Genomic DNA, 22,444 nt, shown 5'->3' on the forward strand with positions numbered 1-22,444 from the left:
AAAAATTTACCCAGCAATGCTCTGTGGAGGCCAATACAACCTTTGGCATGTCTGTCCTCTTAAGCTCCCCAAAATAGTTCTACCAAAACTTAAAACAGTTACACTCTGTGTTTAATTGTAATATGTATTTTTAAATTACTTCGTTCCAAGTTCATCCTTACTCAGTAATGCTGTATAGGAAATGTGGGTCTATGTAGCAGTTGTCTTTAAAAAAAATCTCTTTCCTCTTTTCTTTGAAATCACCTTTTTGTAGTTTTTTTTTTCCTCTGAATTTTTTTCATGCTTGTTCCTTCTTCATTCTTTTTATGTTTTTCTAAAGTATCTTATTTAATTATCCTTCCTATCTGGACTATCTACATACATACATGTGGAGATACAAATAGGGAGATTATATGTGCGTGTGTTTATGTAAATGTAATATATATGACATTATATGTAATAATATATAATATAGTCAATATAGTCATGTGTATGTATTTACTATAAAGACAGGCAGACACATACTTTTTTGTCCTGGTAGCCTCTATTAGTATAGCTATAGAGGGTGGGAAATGTAACGTATTTCAGAAGCGGAGAAAGCCAACTCTGGCAGCAGGAGATGCGTTCGGAAGTGGCCATGGACAGGAAACTTTCTGCCCTGCCAGATGGCAGCTGGGCTTTGGTGGCTGCTCTCAGTCCCCTCTCTGCAGGCTGCAGGAGTCCAGCTTTCCTTTTGCTTTTATTTTTCACTGTTGGCTTCCTCCTAGTTTTGGTGTTTCTGCTCCAGAGGCCCGTGGCAGAGCTCCAGTGCCAAGTACGATGCCACTGGCTCCTGCAAGAGCATGGGACATGGTGGTGAGGGGAAGGTGTCTGTCCCTAAGCGGAGCACCCTTGCCAGCATCCTTCCCACTGCCCTTGAGGCGCTGGGGGTCTCTCTGAGGAGGCTGATGGGGGCAGCATGGGGTTATCACCACTGGGATTTAGATAGAAAGTTTCCTTTGTTCTTTATTAGCAACTATAATAAGTATTACTCTTTTTTTTACATGAAAGCTGCATAAATAGGTGCCCCTCCTTAGGACTTTAAATCCACTTGCCTGGAGCAAGTCCAACTCTAATCCTTTCAGTGACAATGAATGGATGTGGGATTCTGCGTAAGAACCAGCTGGTTTACAACCCTCCCGGATTTCTGAAAGCTACTATAGACATTAACCACTGCAAAGTTAAAAATGGATATTTTTATATCTTAATGCAATACAAAATTATTCATTCTGCCTTGAGAGAAGTAGATTTTCAATAAAGCAAATTCCTGGTTGTCTGACTTTCTTCTTGCTTTGCTCTCCTGCTTTGCAGGCAATCTTGGAAATTAATGAGGCCATGAACTGTTGTAGTTATAGTGGTAGAAAAAGTATGAGTTTGTTTAATTTTCTCTATGTTATGTGATGGTTTAAAATGCATTTCTGTGTTACACAGGTATATTGGATTGTATCTAGTGTCCAGAGATTATTGTTTTCCCAGGAAAGTGAGAGATGTCAATAATTCTGTAATTCTCTGAGTTAGATTTCGTTATGATTTTTTTTTTCCTAGAGACAGCTATCTATGTCATGTTATTTCCATTCTTCATTGCACGCAAACTATTTTCTAATTGAGCTTCAACATTGTAGAAGACTTATGAAATGCTGATAATCCAGCTTTAAGACATCAATACGATTTTTAATTGTTTTCCTTCTTCATGCAGATGTTCTTGAAGGCTACAATGGCACAATCTTTGCTTATGGACAGACATCATCAGGAAAAACGCATACTATGGAGGTACAGTTGCAAAATTAAGTCAGTTTGGTAGCAGCAGTAGAATCATATATACCAATTACCTGAACAAGCCAGCTATCTGGAGCACTCAGCTGTGAGTGACATATAAAAAGAGATCTGGGTATGTTTAGCTTCTACTGCCTTTTAAGCTGTAGTATTTCTTTCAATGTGGAGTTTTTTTCTAGAGACGTGTATACATATCTAGCTAAACTAACAAATAGTGAGTCAAAAATACCAAGTATAGCTTCTGTGTATTTGTCGTAACAGTTTAGGTATGTTTATGTTTTAAAAGATTTGAGTGAGATTTGTTAATCCACAAATGAAAACAGTAATAAGGGTCTGTAGAGGTCCCTTGCATGCAGGACAATGAAAATGCATGCTTGGGTTATTGGTTTTCTCACTTGCACTCCCCTTCTGGGAATACCACTCTCACGTGCTGCAGCACAGATGGATGAATTTGAGAATTGTTGCTTTGGAGGAGAAGAATACCAAATTATACCAAATTCCAGTGGCTGGAGTCCTAAGTCTGTTTATACTTCTGTTATGTGAAGTGTGACAGTGTATTTTTTTCCTGTGTCTTTTTTTTTTTTTTAATTGTTCAGTTAGAATACATTTAGATATTTTAGTCTCTTGCTGGAAACGGAGGATCATTCAAGCATTTAATCCTCGCATAGGATTGTTCCATCACAACGCTGTACAAGCTGGGTGTCTTGGAGCATTTCCGTTCAACTGTGAACTTTAATGAAAGAGGACTACAGCAAAGTTTTGCTAAATGAGAAGAAAAAATGAGCTTTCATTTGTTTAACAGCATCATATGGCTTTGCTACACGATTAACACGGGTGACCTACCTAACCTGAAGGTTAAAGGAGGAGGAAAGCAATATTCTCTCGAGCCAACAGGCCCTGGTGAAATTGCTGTTCGATTGCCACAGTTGCTCCTTTCCTGGAGGATGCAATAACTGATGCCTCATGTCTAATTAAGTCTGTCCTTGTGAGGATGGGGGGAAATCACTAGCTCAGCCCTCACAGATGGCACAATGGCTGAGTAATCCACCAGCTCTGAATGTAATTAAATCAAAATGTCTGCAGGGCTTGAGCTGGTGCTTCCACATGGCATGGGGAAAGATCTCTTTAAAGCCAATTTATATTCAGAATTACAAGCTGTGATAAAGAAAATGACTGTAGAAAAATGGGTGTTTTACTTCTTTAATTAAAAAAAAGCTGTCATTTTAAAGTGGAATCAAGTCTGTACTCAGTTTTAATCTCCCTTTTAACTGAACATCCTCTTGTAAAGTTGCGAAAGTATGTTGTGGAAGAAAAAAAATAGTCTGTAGTTGAAGAAATAGTAAATCCTCTTGGTAAAGCTGTTATGGAGGATTTTCTGTGAAATGCTTCATAGCGTTAGTGTTAAGCTTAAAAGGGACACGGCAGTGTAGTATAGCCAGGATAGGCTTTCTGACATACATAGGTCTTTCTCCTGGGCTAGATAAAACGTTTGCCAACCTGTAGAGCAGCATATAACCAAAACCGTCTTAAAAATTATGAATTTCTGCCCACAAGATTATCTTGCTCTGCTTTGACCTTATAGTAGAGTTTTCAATACTAGGTATTGAAGGTTTAGTTATTATGTCATAATAGGTTTAGTTATTATGGCAACATCCTGAAATAAACCAGCACTGTCTCAAATGTTACACTTCACTACCTACTGCCTGCCTGCTATGTTTAAATGTGGAAATTAATGTTCTTATTAAAATGAGAGGCTTTAATGAGCAGAGAACTCTCTGTCCTGGTGCTTTGGGGGAGTTTACTAACTGCAATGTCAGCATAGCAGCAGCAGCAGATTTTTCCAAACTCTGAGGTTACAGCTAAATTCATGCAAGTGGGTTTTTAAAATTATTTTATTTCATCTTTCCAGTGAGTAGCCTACCTTTACCTTTCTCTTCCCTTCCAGTTTATGGTCTCCATAAATTATAGTGGGACCTGCTTCAATCATCTCTTGTTTTAATAAAAATCCATTAATAACAATGTAAAAATGATATATATTTTTTCAATACATCACAGAGTGCTGGTGTTAGTGTTTTAAAGGTCTTATCTCTTTCTTAGCAAAGTGTTGGATGTGATCTTGCTTCACTGAAGTTTCTACTGCCTTAAATAGTGAGAAAGCCCAAGCCCAAGAAGTTGTAGATGCAGTGGTTGAGATGCATGCACTCTTAATCATATTTTACAGATTGCTTTCTCTTCTGAGCTAGAGAAAGCTATGTAAAGGAAAGCATAATCATTACAGGGCTTGCTGAGGCTAGGATATTTAATTAAATACTTTTATAAGTTGTCTCTAACCCAGAGCCCAAGCAATTATTAGTGGAAAGGTTTACTAGTGTAGTGATCCCAAAGCTGTTGCACCTCTGTGCAGACAGAAGTCTCTGCTACAAAACTTTGAATTCAGACTGTCCTTTGGCTGAGCTAACAACCCAGATTGATCAAAGCTACTATAGAAAAGGAGGCACTGTATAGCTCTAGCATTTCTTGTTCTGTAGCTGCCTTTGCCTCCGCTGCCTTAGGAATCATGCGTCCTGCAGTGTTATATAGCGTAGACATACCTTTGGTTGCATTCGTGTGCACTGAAGAAATACCGGCAAATCTCTGTTTATTCTAGTTTAAGAAAAACTGCTTTTCCCTCTTTGGGAAAACTCTGTGCAGTAATATAGGGTTGTCAGTTGGTTTCAGTGAACTTTTCAAGGGCTTATTCAAGGGGAAGGGAGGGATAGTGTGAAAATTGTATTGCAGCCTCTGCTCAATAACAGTGCGGTGTGATGGAACCGAGTGCTGTACTGGCAAGTTCAAACAAGAACAGGCGGAGTCGTCCTCGGGTGCCAGCCATTGAAGAAAGAGAGCTGACCCCTTTGATCCCTCAGTTTTTATACTGAGCATGAGGCAGATGGGGTGGAATACCCTGTTGGTCAGGTTTGGGTCACCTGTCCTGTCCGCTCCTCCCCGCAGGTGCGACCCCTTTACACTCGTCTGCCTCCGGTCTTCCAACGTGGCACATAAGAGAGTCAGCTGGCCTTGGCTGTTATAGGAATAAGTGTAAGCAAGAGCCTCTCTGCATACCATGCCTTGGCATTAACTGTAAACATCAGACCTTACCACTGCTAGAAGCAGACACTGTCTGAAAAACATACCATTAATTTCAGAGAGTGCAGCTAGTTAGGAGAGACTTGATTGAAAAGTAAAATTACTGAAAAGGAAAATTGATTTTGTTCTATCTCAAACCAGGACACAGATCACATCTGACTTCCCACAATTTGGAATTGTATGGATACCCACTATATTAAAAAAAAAAAAGAATAATTCTCTACCACTATTAGGAGTAAGATGCTTTGTTGTGCTGATATGGGCAGTATTATGTGGACAAAGATGTATTCAAAAGGTATATTAGAGTTTCTAGATGCTATGTTCTGATGGAGTCTTACGACAACTGACTTGTTATTGTGTATTTAAGCAGCTTCATAAAACATTTGGAAATAACAATACAGTGTACACTAGTACACTGACTAACTGTAGTTAGTCAGAAAAGGTTTTTATTTCAAGTTTATGTTTCTATTCAGTTTTCAAATGGCGTCAGCTTTCCTGTACTCTTCTGGCTTTTTCAAAAAAAGCAATACAACTAAAAGGAGCCTTGCAGCCAGGGAAACTGTTGTTTTTATTTAATATTCAGTTCTTGAAAGAATAGAGGAAGGTAGTTGTGCATATTAGCATGGAGAACAGTTGTGTTTGTAACGCACAGTTGTCTGGCAACAGGCCCAGCAAGCTCAAATCAGAATATATTACTCTAATCCCCAAATCCCCGCAACCCAGATTTTCCTTTAGCTTTCTAGCATAGTGGTGAAAGAGAAACAAAATGCTATAATACTTCTTGTTTCTGACATGTTTCCAAATATCTGATTTAACTGGGAGAACCGGGCAGTAATTTGTATGTTTGTGTTTATTTCTCTATCTTCAGTGATGGAGTGACAGTGTAGATAGCGGCAGGACAGCACTCTTGGCAAATGGCAGGAGCTGACAAAACAAATAGGTGCTCCATTGGGTGAAGAGTGCTAACACGTTGAGTCGTTCTGACACCTTTTCTGTGCACTTACATCAAGCAAATGCCCCCCCAGAGCAGCAGACACGTTCATAGGGGCCTATTGGATGAAGGTGTGTTTGGACAAGGCTTTCTCCTCTCACGTACCTGAGCCAGGCTTTCCGAGTTACAGTGTGGTTTTGTGTCCGCAGGGGAAGCTGCACGACCCTCAGCTCATGGGAATCATTCCAAGAATTGCACATGACATCTTTGATCACATCTATTCCATGGATGAAAACCTGGAGTTTCACATAAAGGTAAATGCAGAATGACGTGTTACGTAATGGGTCGGATGGAAGAGAGTTGAGCTGGGTGGGGAGACCTGCATTCATGCTGTAACATTGTGCTGCAGAATTTTTCCTTTCTCCCTTTTATCACTTGAAAAAAAAAAACCAACAACAATCCCAAACATTATTTTACTGAGGACATTTACTAGGAATACTCCAATAGAGTTACTAGCCTTTGATTGAAATTTTTTGGAGTGTGTTTTCAGCTCAGGTTTGCTAGTCCATTGGTTGCCTTGTCTCCCACCACAGCTGGTAGGTTGGCCAACTTGGTAAGCAATAACACACTTATTTCACTGCAGCTTCTCCAAAGACTGTACCTCAGCCCTGCTAGTTATGACCATAAATACCATTGATTTGCATGATATTTGTGAGAATACAGACATGTTGTTCCTATCTCAAGGATGTAGACAGTCCTCCATAGCATGTGGGTTTGAAATGGAGGAAAGATGGCTTTGGGCAATTTACAGAAGGATGTTTAGAAGTAATTTTTAGCTCAAAAGCTTATGTGTGAGTTCCTTAAGATGGTGGCCTAAGTCTCGATTTGAACAGCTATTATGTTTTTCCATGTCCCTATCTTGATCCCCAACCATATGATCTCTCAAATTTTTTGAGTGACCTTTAATTCCTACTGTTCATCCAGTCTCCTGAGTAGCTCTCGGCCACAGGGGGGCATTGGTCCGTCTGGCGGAGTTTGGGTCAGGCTACAGCTTGCTTCCAAGCAGACATGAGTAAAACTACCCAGTGATTACAGGAAAAATGAATACTCCTCTGTATCATGCCTCCCCCAAAACACACAAAATATACATAGATGGGTTCAGTAAAGTTAAGTAGCTGAGCACGGGTAGAGTGTGAAAACACTGTCCCTTCTCCTGCAGTGACCAGGTGATGCTCTTGGAAAATGAAACTCTCCTCTTCTTTCCCTCTTGCGCCTAAAAGTTAGAAATGAGTGACTTTTTAGTGCTGCTTGCATTAAAGCCCTTGAAGCACTTCTGGGGGTATATATGTGTGTATGTATATTTTAATAGTAACAGAGGACCTCTGAACCAGCTACTGATCTTCTGGAGGGACGAGGTCATTTGTATTGAGAGCCTTCCTAGCAGCGTCTGTTTGTGGGGGTGTTCATGAAGTACAGTGAGAAGCAGCAGCCTTACAAAGTACAAATAAACTATGTAAATGTTTTAATAGACCTTAAATTGTAAAATATTGAGCTCCTTAAGAAGAGACACCTGTGAATTTTCCTAGAAATGGGGTTCCATAGGAGTGACACTGATTTCTTTTCATCATCTGTAAAGCTCTCCTGTGGCTATTGCTATTCTACATGATAGCACTTGGATACCAACAGATGGGGACCCCCTTGTACAAGACATAGTAAATTCCTGTCCCGACAGAAGATTATCACTTTATAAATCATGTTCTGCCAGCACTGAATTGTTTCAGTGGTTTCCTATCATAGTTGACATTTATGAATATCTTAACAGAAAAGCTGCCTAAATAGCATGAATGAGTGAGTGATTATACAAGGAGCTGTCATTGAGAGAAATGCATGTTCTGTCATTGGGAGCAAGAATTTAACCAAACTGTCACACTCTTTTAATAACTGAGCCAACAGTGAGAATTAATATCATTTTTTTCTCTCCTTCTTTAATAAAGACCCATTTAGAACAAGGAGGGGAACTTGGCATATCCTGCGTGTGTTGGTTCTCAGCAGTGTGTTAATAGGATAATACAGAGCACGCGAGTTAAGTCTGGGTGAACTGGGCTGTTGAAATGAGCTGGTCCAAACCATGGTCCAGTGTAAATGAACAAAAGCAAAATACATCCGTATTTACCAGCAGTTGTCACATAGGAAGATCAACTCATCAATTGAAAAAAACCAGATATAATTTATTTTTTACATGAGACAAAATGATACTTTACTACACAGCTAGAGTTTACTGATACCTAGAATTGAGCCGTCTAGTACTCAAGCTAAATAATCCCTGGATAAAGCTTACTTAGGGTGTGGTTAAGCACCATGCCCCTAACACATTTCTATTTGCTTCTGAGTTGAATACCCTTTCATTGAGAGTCATTCATTCATTCTCCCTCTCCTTGTTTTCTTTTTTTTTTTTTCCCCTTTGTGGACAATTGTCTCTGTTACAGAAAAGCTCATTTTCAGTTCCTTCTTTGAGACTTGATTCAAGACAGAACTTTCACATATGCTTCATTTAAAAGTTTCATTTAATATATATTACTTTGGCTGATGTAACTTGTACGTTAAACCACTGAAGGTGCTGTCTGTGTTTGTGCCGGTGAATATCAATATACCTCTTACAGTTGTCAAACTTGATCTTTCTCATGATGCAGCTGTGCTGAGATGATAGTAGCTGAATTGATTGGATTCTGTTCAATATTTTTGTCAATTTTGCCTGTGAAAAAAAAAGGTGAAGATAAGATTTGTCTGAAGTCTTTTTTGTACACTTTCCTGATGAATCATTGATAGATGGAGAAGAATCAATGACTTGCAAATCATTTAAAATACAAGTATGTTCACATGAAAGAGGTAATTCAAACTACGTGGGAGGTGGGTTTTATTTTTAGTTTGGTGCTTTTTGTTATAATATAGGTACTAAGATTTTTAAATTGCCAACATTTAAATCTGTAATGTTTATGATTACTTAATTAGGTTTCCTACTTTGAGATATATTTGGACAAAATAAGGGACCTACTCGATGGTAAGTTCTGAATCTCTTATGTGACTAAGTGTTTTTCGGCTTGGTATAGTGCTTTGAATCAATGCTTAAGGGGAAACTTGAGAGTGATTTAAATTTAAGCTGTATAGCTTGGTATAGTGCTTTGAATCGATGCTTAAGGGGAAACAGTTACTTTCTTTGAGAGTGATTTAAATTTAAGCTGTATGCTGGGGTTTGTGAAAGAGAATTTTGCAGTTGAAGTCATCTGATGTCTGACGGTTGTGCACCTACCTCTGCAGTGCTACCTAGCTTTACTATTTAGAATTGTCTAGGTTGGAAGGGACCTTTAAGATCATCAAGTCCAACAATCAACCCAACACTGCCAAACCCACCACTACCCCATGTCCCTCAGCACCACATCTGCCCGTCTGTTAAATCCCTCCAGGGATGGTGACTCCACCCCTTCCCTGGGCAGCCTGTGCCAGTGCTTGACAACCCTTTCAGTGAAGAAATTTTCCCTAATACCCAAACTAAACCTCCCCAGGCACAACTTGAGGCCATTTCCTCTTTTCCTGTCACTTGTTACTTGGGAGAAGAGACACCCCTCCACCACCCCTTCCCCACCACCTCCTTTCAGAGAGCTGTCGAGAGCGAGAAGGTCTCCCCTCAGCCTCCTCTTCTCCAGGCTGAACACCCCCAGGGCCCTCAGCCGCTCCTCACAGGACATGTGCTCCAGACCCCTCACCAGCTCTGTTGCCCTTCTCTGGACACATTCCAGCACCTCAATGTCTTTCTTGTAGGGAGGGGCCCAAATTAGTAGAAATCAACGAGTACAGAGAATTTTACAGACTTCAAGGCAGGTTTGAGCCTCCTCAACAATGTATATTCTTAAAGAAAAAACCCTGTAATTTAAAAATGTATATAGTGTTCTGATTGTGGGGCGATGAAAACATTGGCAAAGGATAGTGAGGACAAGCAACAGCTTGTTAGATTTTGTTAAATTTAGAATATATTTGGCTCAACTTATTCCTTGCTTTGCGTCTGTTAGATAGAGTTTATTGGACGTGATCTATGTCTTTTACAATTTGTGTCTCTGTATATGCATGCTGTATGTTAATGAAAATGTGAATTGTGTGTTTTGAATCAGTCTGAAGACAGAGAAATGCATGCTAATGGTAACACAAAACCAGGAATATGTTTTTGAGCTTTTCTGAATTCCAGTGAGTTCTTCTGTCTCTTTCGAAATTCTTGCTGCCTTGGCAAAATCCAACTTGTTCTGTGTTCATTTCATTAATACAAGCAATAAACAAGAGCTTCTGTGCCATAAAATTAACTTTAAAGAAACAGTTACAAGATTGACAGAACTAGAAACAAGTTTTATGTAGCAAAAATATTGGTAATTCATAAGGAATGGGAAGTGACTACAGTTCTCATTTACAAATTTAATACATTCACAGTATTTGTCTGTCATGCTTATAGTTGACACATTATTACCTGTGGAATGTTCCTAATGATCTCCACCTTCTTTTGTAGTGTCAAAGACAAACCTCGCTGTACATGAAGATAAAAACAGAGTCCCATATGTTAAGGTACAAGGAAAATGTGATGCTCGGTTTTTCGTTCTTTCTCACATAGGCATTTTGCATTTGCTGAAATAATTCAACGTGTTCAAGTAGTATTTTGTCCCTGGATTTAAACAGTTCCCTGAAATATTAATGGTCTTGAATCACGTTTTCTTTATTCTCCTGACTTCAGATGTTTACATTTTGTTAGTATGGTATTAAGTTGTAAGTATTCATATGCCCTTTTCATGTCAGATATGAAAGAGAACGTCTTGAATAATTTTGTTCTTTAGTATTTTGTTGCATAGATGCTGTAATCTCGCAATATTTTAGAACAGGAATTAGGAATTTGTTTTATGAATTCCTGGGCCCTCCCTTAAATATAATATGCTTGCTATGAACCTACGTGAGCTTTAATAATATATATATAATATTGTTCTGTTTATTCTAATCCTAGGGAAGGAAAAAAAAATTGATAAACTAATTCCTTCAGTAATATTGCATTAAGGCAGAGGATAAGGACTATGCATCTTGTTTTGTAGATTGAGAGAGAAAAACTAATTTGGGTATGTAATCTAACCCAAATTAGTAACAGGAATATATGCCATATTGTTCCATGTGTACTATATATAGAAACTCTTTTCTGCTGCATGTTTGGATTTGACTGAGTCTTTAATCTTATGAAATAAAATTGTCTCTTAAGTTATCCTGTGGAGTCCTCCTGAAAGTCATACAAACGCATGTTTTGGTCCGTTGCCTTGCTAATGGTCATGTTGGATGTTCATGATTCTTCTAATTATTTTAGTCGTCAGTGCTAAATATGCTCCTGATGGCATTTAAAGCATTAGGGCACTTCCTAAACTTTTCTATGTTCAACTTGCATATTTCTAGGGTTGTACGGAAAGATTTGTATCTAGTCCTGAAGAAGTTTTGGATGTCATTGATGAAGGGAAAGCTAACCGTCATGTAGCCGTTACAAGTAAGTATTCTGGCTATAAAGTGTGGGTCGCTGTAGCTTCCTAGTGATGTATTGATTCTTCATGTTCACAAAGTACTTTGAGTTACTTACGTGAGTGATGTAATGATGCACAAATTATAGTGCTCTAAAATTAACAGAGCTGTTCTTTTTTTACTGCATACAGAAACGTTTATTGACTTTCAGCTTTGAGAACTCCTGAATTTAATATGTGGCATTATATAGTATTGTTATATAAAACGTCAAAATATGTATTGTCACACATAGTGTAGATATTTTGACATTATGTATAACTGAAATTATGTACATGCATTCTTCTTTGTGCTACAAGTCAAGAACTCAGAGCAATTCACTGGTCAAATGGCAGGCAGAGACTGCGGAGCAGTTAGCAGACTCTGCCTGTTTATCCCTTGTGAGTTATCCCAGTGAAGCGGTGACTTGGATTGAGTTCCAATGATGGCAAAGCAAACAAATATTCCTGAATTAAAAAAACCTAAATAATTGCTTCAGCCTGTGCCAAATTTGTTGACATTGTGTTGCATGCAGCCTACTAGCATTATGGTGATAAAAAGGGCAGGTATCTTTGGCCTGTTTCCCAAATTATACTGTAAGACGTCGTTGATCCAAGCAGTGAGCTTCGCAGAACCTCAGCTTGTAACTCAAATCTTGGTGATGGGGTGGGGTTTTGGGTACGTTCTTTTTTTTTTGGTTTGGTGTTTTTTTTTTTTTTAATTTAATTTTATTTTTTATGACACACTGGGCAGCTACTTTCTCTTCCATGTCTCTACCTTCTTGCTTTGGGAAATACTGTATTGCTTTAGCTTTTCCATGCCTTTCCCATCATGCTAATAGAAATGCATTCTCTTTTTTTCTGAGTCATGTTTCCTCCCCTTGTTTCTGCTGTTCTCTTTAACAAAAAATACCCCAATACACCTTTTGCTGTGATACTACCTGTTGCATTTGGCGCACACAGAAAAGCTCTGACAACAGTTGACAGAGACTGAATTTTACCTAGACTGAAATGGCAAGGAGCATATTTGGAAGTGGTGTTGAAAAACATGAGTTTGGAGATGGAGAAGAAAAAGGGAGTTCAGAAAAATAGAAATATTGCTGTGAATGTGAATGGGGAAAGTTGGTAGTGGATTTTAAAGTAACAGAGAAAATAGAGAAAATGGATGAGAAAGTGGTTTACTGATTCTTTTTGCTACTTTATGAAACTTCAAGCATGATATGGTTACAATCAAACTTATAATAAGTGGAAGCTGAAACTGTAGCTGCCTGTGTTTCACTTGCTGCCTGGGTGAAGGAGGATTTTTAATTACATAGGAATAAAAATCACTTTGAAATTTTAATTTAAATAGTATGGTTTTGATGAAAACTTTTGCTAAAATGTTGGGAGATCTCCTCACACAATTGCAGAGACCTGCCCGACTTCTTTTTATTGCAATTATTACATTACTTCTCTTTAAATTCTCTTGCTCAGCTCAAAACTATTCCTCTGTCCAGGATGCTGACCATACATCCTCATTGTAGTTCTGTGTCTAAATGGTGTATGTTATATCACAGCAGTTTTTTGTGCCAAGTGTCTGTACTCATGAAGAAGCATAAAAGGACAAAAACTTTATTTCTTACTGTATCTGTGAAATGTTATTATTCCTATGCTATGATTTTTTTTGTTATTTTTTATTATTTCTGGTCAAATTTTATTGCTTCAGGGGAATAAAAAATCTTTCAAAAAGGAAAGAAGAAGGAAAATTAAAAAAAAAAAAAGCTTTTTTTCCTCAAGGCTGCCATTTATCCTGAATCTGGTTAATTTGGTCATGTTGGGAGAACGCAGGAGCTCGTTCTGTAGTCCGTGAGCTTTATTTGCAGCTCTTGGCATAGACACTGCTGTCAGTACAGCGGTTTGGGCTCTCCCATGAATCGCCTCGTACTTTTGAATTTGCTAGCCGTCGGCTCGCTCTGATAAAATATAATTTATTCTCAGGATTTAAAGTCATTCAAACAAAACCTTTCAAATGTAATTGCAGATATGAATGAACACAGCTCTAGGAGCCACAGTATCTTCCTTATTAATATTAAACAAGAGAATGTGGAAACTGAGAAGAAACTCAGTGGAAAGCTTTACCTGGTAGACTTGGCTGGAAGTGAGAAGGTAATCTTTCCTTTTCCCTAAACTGTTGAATGATCCTAGTGGGATCACTAAACTGATCATGTGAATGTGTGTCACTGCAAACTAAGGTAGATTTTACAGAAGTCTTATCTTAGGTTATCATTAGCATGCCAATCTTTTTGTCTAAAGGAGTGCTGGTCCGAGACCACCAAGCTTCTCACCTGGGCCACCTTGGCATCCAGTTTGTGGACCAGTAAATCTTGCATTCAGGATGAGGGAGATCACACTTTTTCTGTCCGGATATTCTTGGCCCATGCAAGCAAAATACAAAGCCATACTCATTTGGTGGCATATGTTGTACCACTGAGTGTGCCCTGAGAACATACCTATGGTGTTCCCTATCTGTATGGACAATCTGGTCTTTGTAGTGGTCCCCAAGTGTCCTCAGGAGAGCACGGACTATACCAGCTTATCTCTGAACAAAGTAAGGGTCAACTTGCTGTTACCCTGGTAGAAAGGTGGAAGTATTACAGGCTTCCACTAACAAAAAAGTGCATATAAAATTCTCCTCCTTCATGCTGAGGATAAGCTTGCTTTGTTTTTCTTCCAAGAGCATCTTTAATGGTTGCACTATTATCTGCATTGTAACTGTATTTGTAAAGGCGCTTACTGATGGCTGAGCCTGACTGTTGCCTGCTCTCTCTGGTAGGTCAGCAAAACTGGAGCGGAGGGCGCTGTTCTTGATGAAGCTAAAAATATCAATAAGTCTTTGTCTGCTTTAGGCAACGTGATATCTGCCTTGGCCGAAGGAACTGTAAGTAATCCTGTTTTGTGTTGTTGAAGAATGGCTTTTTATCTATGTGTTTCTTTGCCACGCACATAAAAAAATCAGCTAACATTTCAATTCAGAAAGAAAGAAATATTAGCTTTCCAACCACAAACCAGTGACGCTTTTGCTCTTCTGCTGAAGATAAGAAACTAATTCTCGGTGATTTCACTTGAGTGATTATCCAATCTTAGCGCAATCAAAACAATTACTCTTCAGGACTGTATGCTTCAAATCCATTAAACCTGTCATTGTTGACTCTTGTTCTCTCTCATTACAATATGATGATTTAAAAAATTGTTCTTGTCTCTTATTTATATTTTGATTAGAAAACACATGTTCCGTACCGAGACAGCAAAATGACCCGAATACTTCAGGATTCCCTTGGTGGGAACTGCAGAACCACCATTGTGATATGCTGTTCTCCTTCTGTGTTCAACGAAGCAGAAACAAAGTCAACCCTGATGTTTGGACAGCGGTGAGTCCTACTCAGCATTAGGCTGGATGACACTTAGTCGGGCTCTTCCACGTGTTCCGAGCCAGCTGTGGCGAGGGCAGTGAGATGAGTAGGCATTTTAAAATATGGAGTTAATGGTTTCTGGAGTTGTTCAAAAATAGTACTGGAGAACTTGAGAAAACTGTCTCTTCATTCCCTGTGGTACCATAAAGATAAATGTTAATGTTGGCCGGCAGCTGCACTACTTAGAAGCTCTGGTAATTTTTTCCTGTAGAAAATGCAAAGCATTATCATAGTTGCTTGAAATTATATGGGGAAGATAATGGTATTAGGCAGTTTTCTGTTGGCTAACAGTGGAAAATGTTTGGGTTTGCTTTATCTGATGCTGCTCTTGATGCTTTTAAGATGTGTCTTCTCCCTGAATGGCATCTCAGGGATTATTGTTATGGTTGTAAAAAATATTTTTTAACCGTTAAGAAAACTGAAGAATGTGTACTCCGTTTAATATTCACAACTTTGATAGATTACTGTGATAGCTCATGGACATTTTTATATTTGAAGGATCTTAACAGTTTAGGAACAAGTCCTCAGAAACAAGCAAGGGTAAAATAAGTGTGGAAGTATTCGGAATGAAACTTTCTCTTCCATATGCATTCGTTGGCAATAGTCATATGAAATGTATTTGGAAAGTTTGCAAAAATAGGTCAGGCTCATTATGTAATTACTGCTTTTGTTGTAATTGAGGAGAACTCTGATGCTTTGTAAAATTACTCATTTTTTTTTACTCTTGTAATAGCAGAAACAAAAAAGTACTAGCAAGTTATGATTGTTTGAAATAGAATTCATTTAACAGTTTGTACAATTGTTTGAAATAGAATTCATTTAACAGTTTGTACAATACAATAAATTTGTCTTTGTCTGAAAATGGGTTGTTTTCCACCATGCATAATTTTTGCATTGAAGCCCACACTGTTAAGGAGCATTTTATATTGGAAAGTACAATCATGTCTAAAAGATGAATATGTCAGTCTTCTATTACTTCATTGCCCCACTTTTATCCTATAATGTGAGCTTTCCTTAGACTTCTGTGAGGGGAAATGATCCCTTTAGTGTATTCGTGTAGGAGTACGTAAAAGTGCAGGACAAACAGCTGCAGCTGGATGCAGTCCCTTGTAGTGGAGAGTTGCAGATTAGTGCAGGTTTTCTGCAACACACTCTCCATCTGGCATTGCCAGAACCAGTATTAACTTGTCCTTGCCGTCTGCTGCTGGGATTTGTGGAAGGTGGGGAGGGTCCCACGTGCTGGCAGTCAGGTAGCTGCAAAAGGCACTGATTCCTCCCATCTCTGCTTCCCATAGTGTGTCCTTCCTGTAAGCTACTCGTTTAAATAACAGCATGCAGGAAAAACTCCCCAAAGGGAACTTCGCAGGTCACTGCATTAAGTTTATGTGGAAAAGGACTATAAAAGGAGGAAGTGGTCGTTAACATATAATCGGGTTAATTGTTGCTATGGAGTTTTAATTCACCATTGTATGATGAACATAAGTTTAAGTTAGTGAAGATGTAAGCTTCTACTGAAATCCCATATATTATAATGTGCATCACAGAAATTTTGAGTAAATGCAAATATTAAGATGCAATAATTAAATAAAGAGAATTAACAATTCTGAAGTATAATGAGTTGCACAGTTTTTGTTGATGGTAAAAGCTTCAATGTTTAGATGGTTCACAGTTTAAACCTCCCCACATACAATTTTCTGACTGCAGGTGATTGCAGATGGGTGTGAATCTTGCACCTCTGCAGAACAGACGAGCGGTCCCAAAGTTCCTGCTAATTTATTCTGGATGAGGCTCCAGGGCAGTAATGCAGCGCAGGGGCATTTAATTTTTAATAGATGAGCAGGTATTGTGTCAGGTTTCAGTCTGCTTGCTGTTATGCTGAACTCTCTGTCTGCAGGTATGGTTTGAAGTAAAAAGAAATGTAAGCAGTAAAATTCAATAGTTCAGATTAAGAGGATTAAAAGGTAGTTTAGCTTTTTTTTTTTTAATTAAAAAAAAATAATCTAGATTAAAAGGGGTTTGCTTTTGCTCTGTAATGTATAACAGTGCTCCAGGATCGCTGGGAAGTTGTATGCTTGGGTACTTGAGGAAGTGTGTGCAGAGGAAGTCCAGTTTCTGCATTATTTCAGTTTACATTTCTCTTGTTTTTTGTTTTGTTTTTTTTTTTTTTTCTTTTTCCAGTAATTGGTAAAACTTGCATGTCTGTTTGGAGCAAAATAGTTTTCAAACCAACTCTGCACATCCTGTCTAGCGGAGCTTGGAGTGATGTGACATGACTAACACTTTTCTAGGAACAGGAGCATTTTTAAGATATTCCATACTGAGGACGAGGATGTCAGCTGAAAGAACTAGGAAAATAGCTAAATACTTTGTGCGAGTGGTTAGTTGGGGTACATTGTGGCGTTTTTGTTTGTTTGTTTAAGAGCTATAGAATTGGGCTGAAATGGGAGTTCCTTGTGGAGAACATTCAATTGTAAGAAAGGCAATACAAGTAGGAGGACTGGTGATGTATGAGACCTGCAGAGCAGCACACACACTGTACACACATAGTGTTATTTCTCAGCATTTTGGATAGGAATATTGCTGTCTACGAGAAATGGTTTCTTTTACGGGCTCTTTAGTTGCGGTGTTTCATTTTTTCTGATGTGACAGTGTTAAGGGCCTGAATAACATTAAAGGGAAGGTATATGAGTCATAGGTGATTACTGGTTCCTCCATCTTTCCTAGCAAGAAAGAATTATATCACCATTAAAATAAGCGTTAGGAATAAAATTCATCACGGGCCTGCTTACACTAATCAACACGTGCCCGTGCTCCTCTGTTAGTATTCAGTCTGTTTCTTCTCTTTCTGCTCCATCTTTTTTTTGTGTTTTTATATTGTTTTTAATTTTAGTTGCTGGTAAGTACTTCATCCATCATTAGGGTAACACAATCGATAAACTTTATGGTGTGGCATTTTTTCCCCTAGTGCAGTTAAATGAGTGGAAATTTGAGTCATGCTTTTGGCAGAGACAATATGTAAAAGCTAACTATTAGGCGTCTGCATATTTTAAAATTACAGGGTTATTTAAAAATGTTTCTAAGGTAATAAAACTCCTGCTTGCCACATAGTGCAAATCACTGGAGCACAGTTTGGAGTATGAGGCACAGATATGGGAGTGTTTTCTTGCTGGCAAAACAAAGTCTGAGGATTTTTAGTGATTGGCCACATTTGAAGGATGCTTTTGAATCAGTAAGTGGAGCTGCAAAGAAAATAATTAAGGTCACATGCCCTCCGCCAAGGAGAGTTAGCCCGTGTGTCTATAGCCCATTCCTAGGTATAGTTTCTTGCACTGATGTTTCAGCCTATGCTTTAAAACCTGGTCAGAGCTTTGTTTGTTATTCCTTTACTTAGCCTCTGTTTTATTCAGTAACACTGGAGTCATCTGGAGGGACTCAGTGTCTGAGCAGTGAAGGGCAAAGATCCGAAGCTTTCTTAATTCATACCGATTTGTTTGGTTTTTCTTTTTAAATGTGGATTTGCTACAGTAGGTGCTGTGCAATTTTTCTGCTTGCTTTGCATTTTCTGGTGCAATTGTTCAGGTTCAGTTGGAGCTAAGCACTTTCACAATAGTAAAGTGGTGTTGGTTGTTGTTAGAAGGGTTTAAATTTTGTGATTTTTGCCGTGAGAGGCAGTAACTCGTGAGCTTGCCTACAGTGGCAGAGGCACGAGTTCAGGCTCCCTTCCCACTGAGAGCCTTCCTCAGCCCAGCAGTAACCAACCCAGTTACCTCGTGGTGATGAGCGGGTCTTCTCCTTCCCTTCCTTCCACCCCCAAAAATGTATTTGAAAGTGCTGTTTAGCTTTCAAGAAGGACAAGTTTCCATATCTCTGCTTTGCTGTGTTGATCTCCGTCATGCTGTGATGCTTGAAATATGGCTGAGTTTTGTTGGTGGAATTTAAGGGATGGATGTTAAGAGATGGGGCGAGCCCGTGGTCAGATGCTGGTGTGGGGTACTCTACGGTGGCTCCCAGGCCAGGGGAAGCTGCGAGGTGACAGCTTACATAGCAGAGCAATAATGACAGGACTTGGGTTTGTCCTTAATCCAAGAACAGTTTCCAGAGCTTCTCTTTTTGGAGGAATCTGAAGAGGCGGATCCGTGTCTCAGTGGTCACTGGCTGCTGGATTTTGATACAGAGAAATTTGCCTTGAGGCTTCAAGGTGGTAATGGTACTGAGGGTTTGAAAGAAAATGGAATTGTGGCATTGCACTTTCGAAAACAAATTGCAAATGTTTAGTAGTTTCCCTTTGTGTTACGGAGAAATTTCTTAATCCTTTCTTTTGTATTGAGAGTAACTGACACCTGGTTTTGTTGTGTAGAGCTAAGACGATTAAGAACACGGTCTCTGTGAATCTGGAACTGACTGCAGAGGAGTGGAAGAAGAAGTACGAGAAGGAGAAAGACAAAAACAAGAGTCTAAAGAATGTTATCCAGCATCTAGAGCTGGAACTGAACAGGTGGAGAAATGGTACGTACCAGAAAATGCAAATGGATACATGTCTTCGTATTTTTCAGTTACGTATGTTTAAATTTTGCCTTGAATCACAAGAGTCATACTATTTCTAAGCTCACCATTCAAAGTTGTAGCTCATGCTTCATAATAGTAACTGAAAGGTGAAAAAGCAAAAACTGGGGAAACCAGCAGCAGCCATTTACAGAAGGTACCATTTTAAATGCCAAAACTGGTATGGTATCAGATGTAGCGAGTACAGAAAGGCATCAATAATTTTTAATAATGTTATTAATATTAATAAAGAAAAGGTAAAATGTCATTATGGTTTGTTTTTTTGGTTTTTTTTTTTTAAAGCGCTCTGCTCCTCAGGCATGAGAATCAGTTCTGTTATGCTTTAAGGTAACTAGATCTTGGGGCTTTTTTTGCAATTGAGTTTAACATTAGAATAATTAGTGCTTAAGTACAATGCTTAGGAGTGTCATCTGATTAGAAGAATACCACTTGTCTCCTTCTGTGGCTTCTAAGTGAAATTTATGTTGAGAACAGCCAATTTTCTGTTTACAAACATAGGGAATTGCTGTTCCAGGATAGCTTGTAAGATCAAGAGTAGGATGGTAGAGGAGGAAGAATATTTTTATGCATACCTACAAATTAAAGAATTTTTATTTAAGCTGGTATGTGGACAAATAATTTTAGCAAACCATCCTTTCTTTTCATTTTTATCCCAAATAGTAAAAAAAAAAGCCCAAACAAACAAAAAACCCAAGCCCCAAACCACCAAGAAGCAACAACCAACCAACCCATCCCCAGCCCCCTAAAAAACCAACCCTGCACCCCCTTGTACCCTGAAATCCCAACAAACGCCCAGCAGTTAAATACTGCTTCTTTGGAGTCACTTTTATTTTCTGAATTACTTGTCATCCAGGTCCTACGTGTTGATGCGTCTTGCAGTTCAATAGCATGTAACTCTTGCAAACATGAAGTATTTAAAGTGAGAACAAATCTGTGATTTAATTATTAGTCACAATTTGTTTTGCACAGCCAAGTCTGGTTTTGAACATCCTGAGTGAAATCACTACTTAAAAGATAATACCTGACCTTTATGGGTGCAAAAAATTGTTCCTCTTTCAGCTCCCTGTGCTGTTTACTTGCCTTTCAGATGAGATCGTTACCTAATGATTGCGCTCCGTGTCTTTCTCTGGAGACTTCAGCACAGGGAATATTTCCCTTATCAGCATAGCGCAATTGCTATGGAGACGGTCGGTCTGCTGGTGGTGTTGAGGAGTGCTGGGGATTTATAACCTGCTCATGTTCTGCGTGTTTCATTCTGTGTTTGCTAAATGTGACGGCTTCAATTTCCTTCCCATTCTAGAAACATTTTTTTAGAAAACCCCATATAGATCCTTTCTATGTGCCACGTGAACAACCCTTATAACATGCTGTCTCTATTGTTTTGTCTAAATATATGCTCCTCCTCATCCCCTCCATCTGTCCTGCTTTTCTCATTGGCGTTACCCAGCAATACATTCAATGCATTCAAAATACTATTGATTTCTTGTCTGACCTTCTGCAATAGCATCCTTTGGAAGGATATTCTGTCAACGGACGCTCTTTACAAATGCAAGTGTCACAGAAATTGCATCTTGAATATGAAACGCAAGATAGTTGCATAAATATTCTATTGGTATAGCTCATTCTATAAACTTAGAAAATAATACACAAAATAAAATTGTAGCAGAAACTGGGTGTGCCCAGATCTCACCGAAGCAGGATTTCAGCAGCCTTGTATCCAAGTGCACAATTTGGTCTGTGTTTTGCAGGTGGGAGGGTGTTCTCATCCAATGAATGAAAATCTAAAGATTCATTTTGGGAGGCTCCTGATGGATTCTCCGCAGCCTGAGGAGTGTTGCCATGTGTGCAGTGTCCCACGGTCTGAACAAGCCCACCTTTCCTAGTCTGCTCTAGTGAAACACAACAATGAAAAATCAATTTACATTTTTCTCGTTAGTAATACAAAATATCATCAAGCTGTTAGCAATAGGGCAGAAAGTATTTTTTAGTGAAGTACTTTTATGATGCTTGATTTCAAATTACTCCTTTTCATGCTTTAAGCTTGAAAAAATTATCTTCGTTAGTTGGTTGTGTTCTTTCATGCCCTGTTTTGTTTCGTTTTGTTTTGGGGCCTGAATTAGTGTGCCTTTTTGGGTTTTGATATATTTGCCCTGTTTACTTGTCTCCCTGCCAGTAAGATAAATAGTGCCTATGCTGTTCTGGCAAGAGGAATAGCTAGTAAAGCTTTATGGGACTAAAATATTGTAGCTTTTCATAGGAAAGGAAAAAAACCTGTTTGAGCAGAAGGGATGGATGTAATCTTCCTGCACCTTGAGCAACGCGTGCAGCGTTCAGTGACTCGCAGTCTCACCAGACTCTAATGAGAGTAGATTCAATTTCTGGCATGAGCGCCTTGCCTGTCCCTCTTCACTGAACTGCAGCAGGCTCGTAATTGCGATGCACTGACGTTACCGAAGAAAATATTCCTTAGAGAAAATGATTGTGAAAGAAAATATGTAGGGAGAACATCCTGTCTGATATGCATAGGCAACATCTCCAAATTGGTGTATAAGCTTTAATTTTAGATGTGACAAGGCAGAAGGTGAATATCGTTTTCAATGCAGCTGTCTTGCTTGCTGTCCTGATGCTCTAGCAGTTCATTATGGGGAAGGGAGAGTTGATAAGGCAGTTGGCAATCTGGAGAGGAAGAGACATTTAATTGCCAGTAGGCTTTAGGCTGAAAGTCGGATTTTTTTCCTCCTTATTTACACTTCTGTTAATCCATGGAGCAAATCCCACCTATAGAGGGCTTCAGTAAAAGGGGAGCCGGGAGTTCGGTACTTTTAATGGCAGCCATTTGAACTGTTGTTGCATTTTGCGTGTTTGTGTTTCTAACTGTGGAGGTCATCTTCCTAACGAGGATGGCCATCTTTCCATGCCTACTTCGGCCTGTCATTTGTCTGCATGGCAGTTGCCTGCCTTGCACAGCTGGGTACAGCCCTTCTTAGCTTTGCTGAGTCCCTCTCAGCAACTGGGAAGGA

At 39.0% G+C, this 22,444-nt stretch overlaps 1 protein-coding gene across 1 annotated transcript in view; it reads left to right on the plus strand.

Moving 5' to 3' along the window:
• The window catches only part of KIF5C (kinesin family member 5C), a 69,017-nt gene that overhangs the window by 12,782 nt on the left and 33,791 nt on the right, over nucleotides 1–22,444 (plus strand). Inside the window, exons 3-11 of the mRNA XM_009886358.1 lie at nucleotides 1,715–1,788; nucleotides 6,058–6,162; nucleotides 8,858–8,906; nucleotides 10,398–10,453; nucleotides 11,318–11,405; nucleotides 13,433–13,557; nucleotides 14,225–14,329; nucleotides 14,671–14,819; nucleotides 19,219–19,367. Coding sequence (XP_009884660.1) covers nucleotides 1,715–1,788; nucleotides 6,058–6,162; nucleotides 8,858–8,906; nucleotides 10,398–10,453; nucleotides 11,318–11,405; nucleotides 13,433–13,557; nucleotides 14,225–14,329; nucleotides 14,671–14,819; nucleotides 19,219–19,367 — 900 coding nt within the window. The remainder of the gene's footprint in view (nucleotides 1–1,714; nucleotides 1,789–6,057; nucleotides 6,163–8,857; nucleotides 8,907–10,397; nucleotides 10,454–11,317; nucleotides 11,406–13,432; nucleotides 13,558–14,224; nucleotides 14,330–14,670; nucleotides 14,820–19,218; nucleotides 19,368–22,444) is intronic.

Source organism: Charadrius vociferus, unplaced genomic scaffold (genome assembly GCF_000708025.1).
Source record: "Charadrius vociferus isolate BGI_N301 unplaced genomic scaffold, ASM70802v2 scaffold35, whole genome shotgun sequence".
Taxonomy (NCBI): Eukaryota; Metazoa; Chordata; class Aves; order Charadriiformes; family Charadriidae; genus Charadrius; species Charadrius vociferus.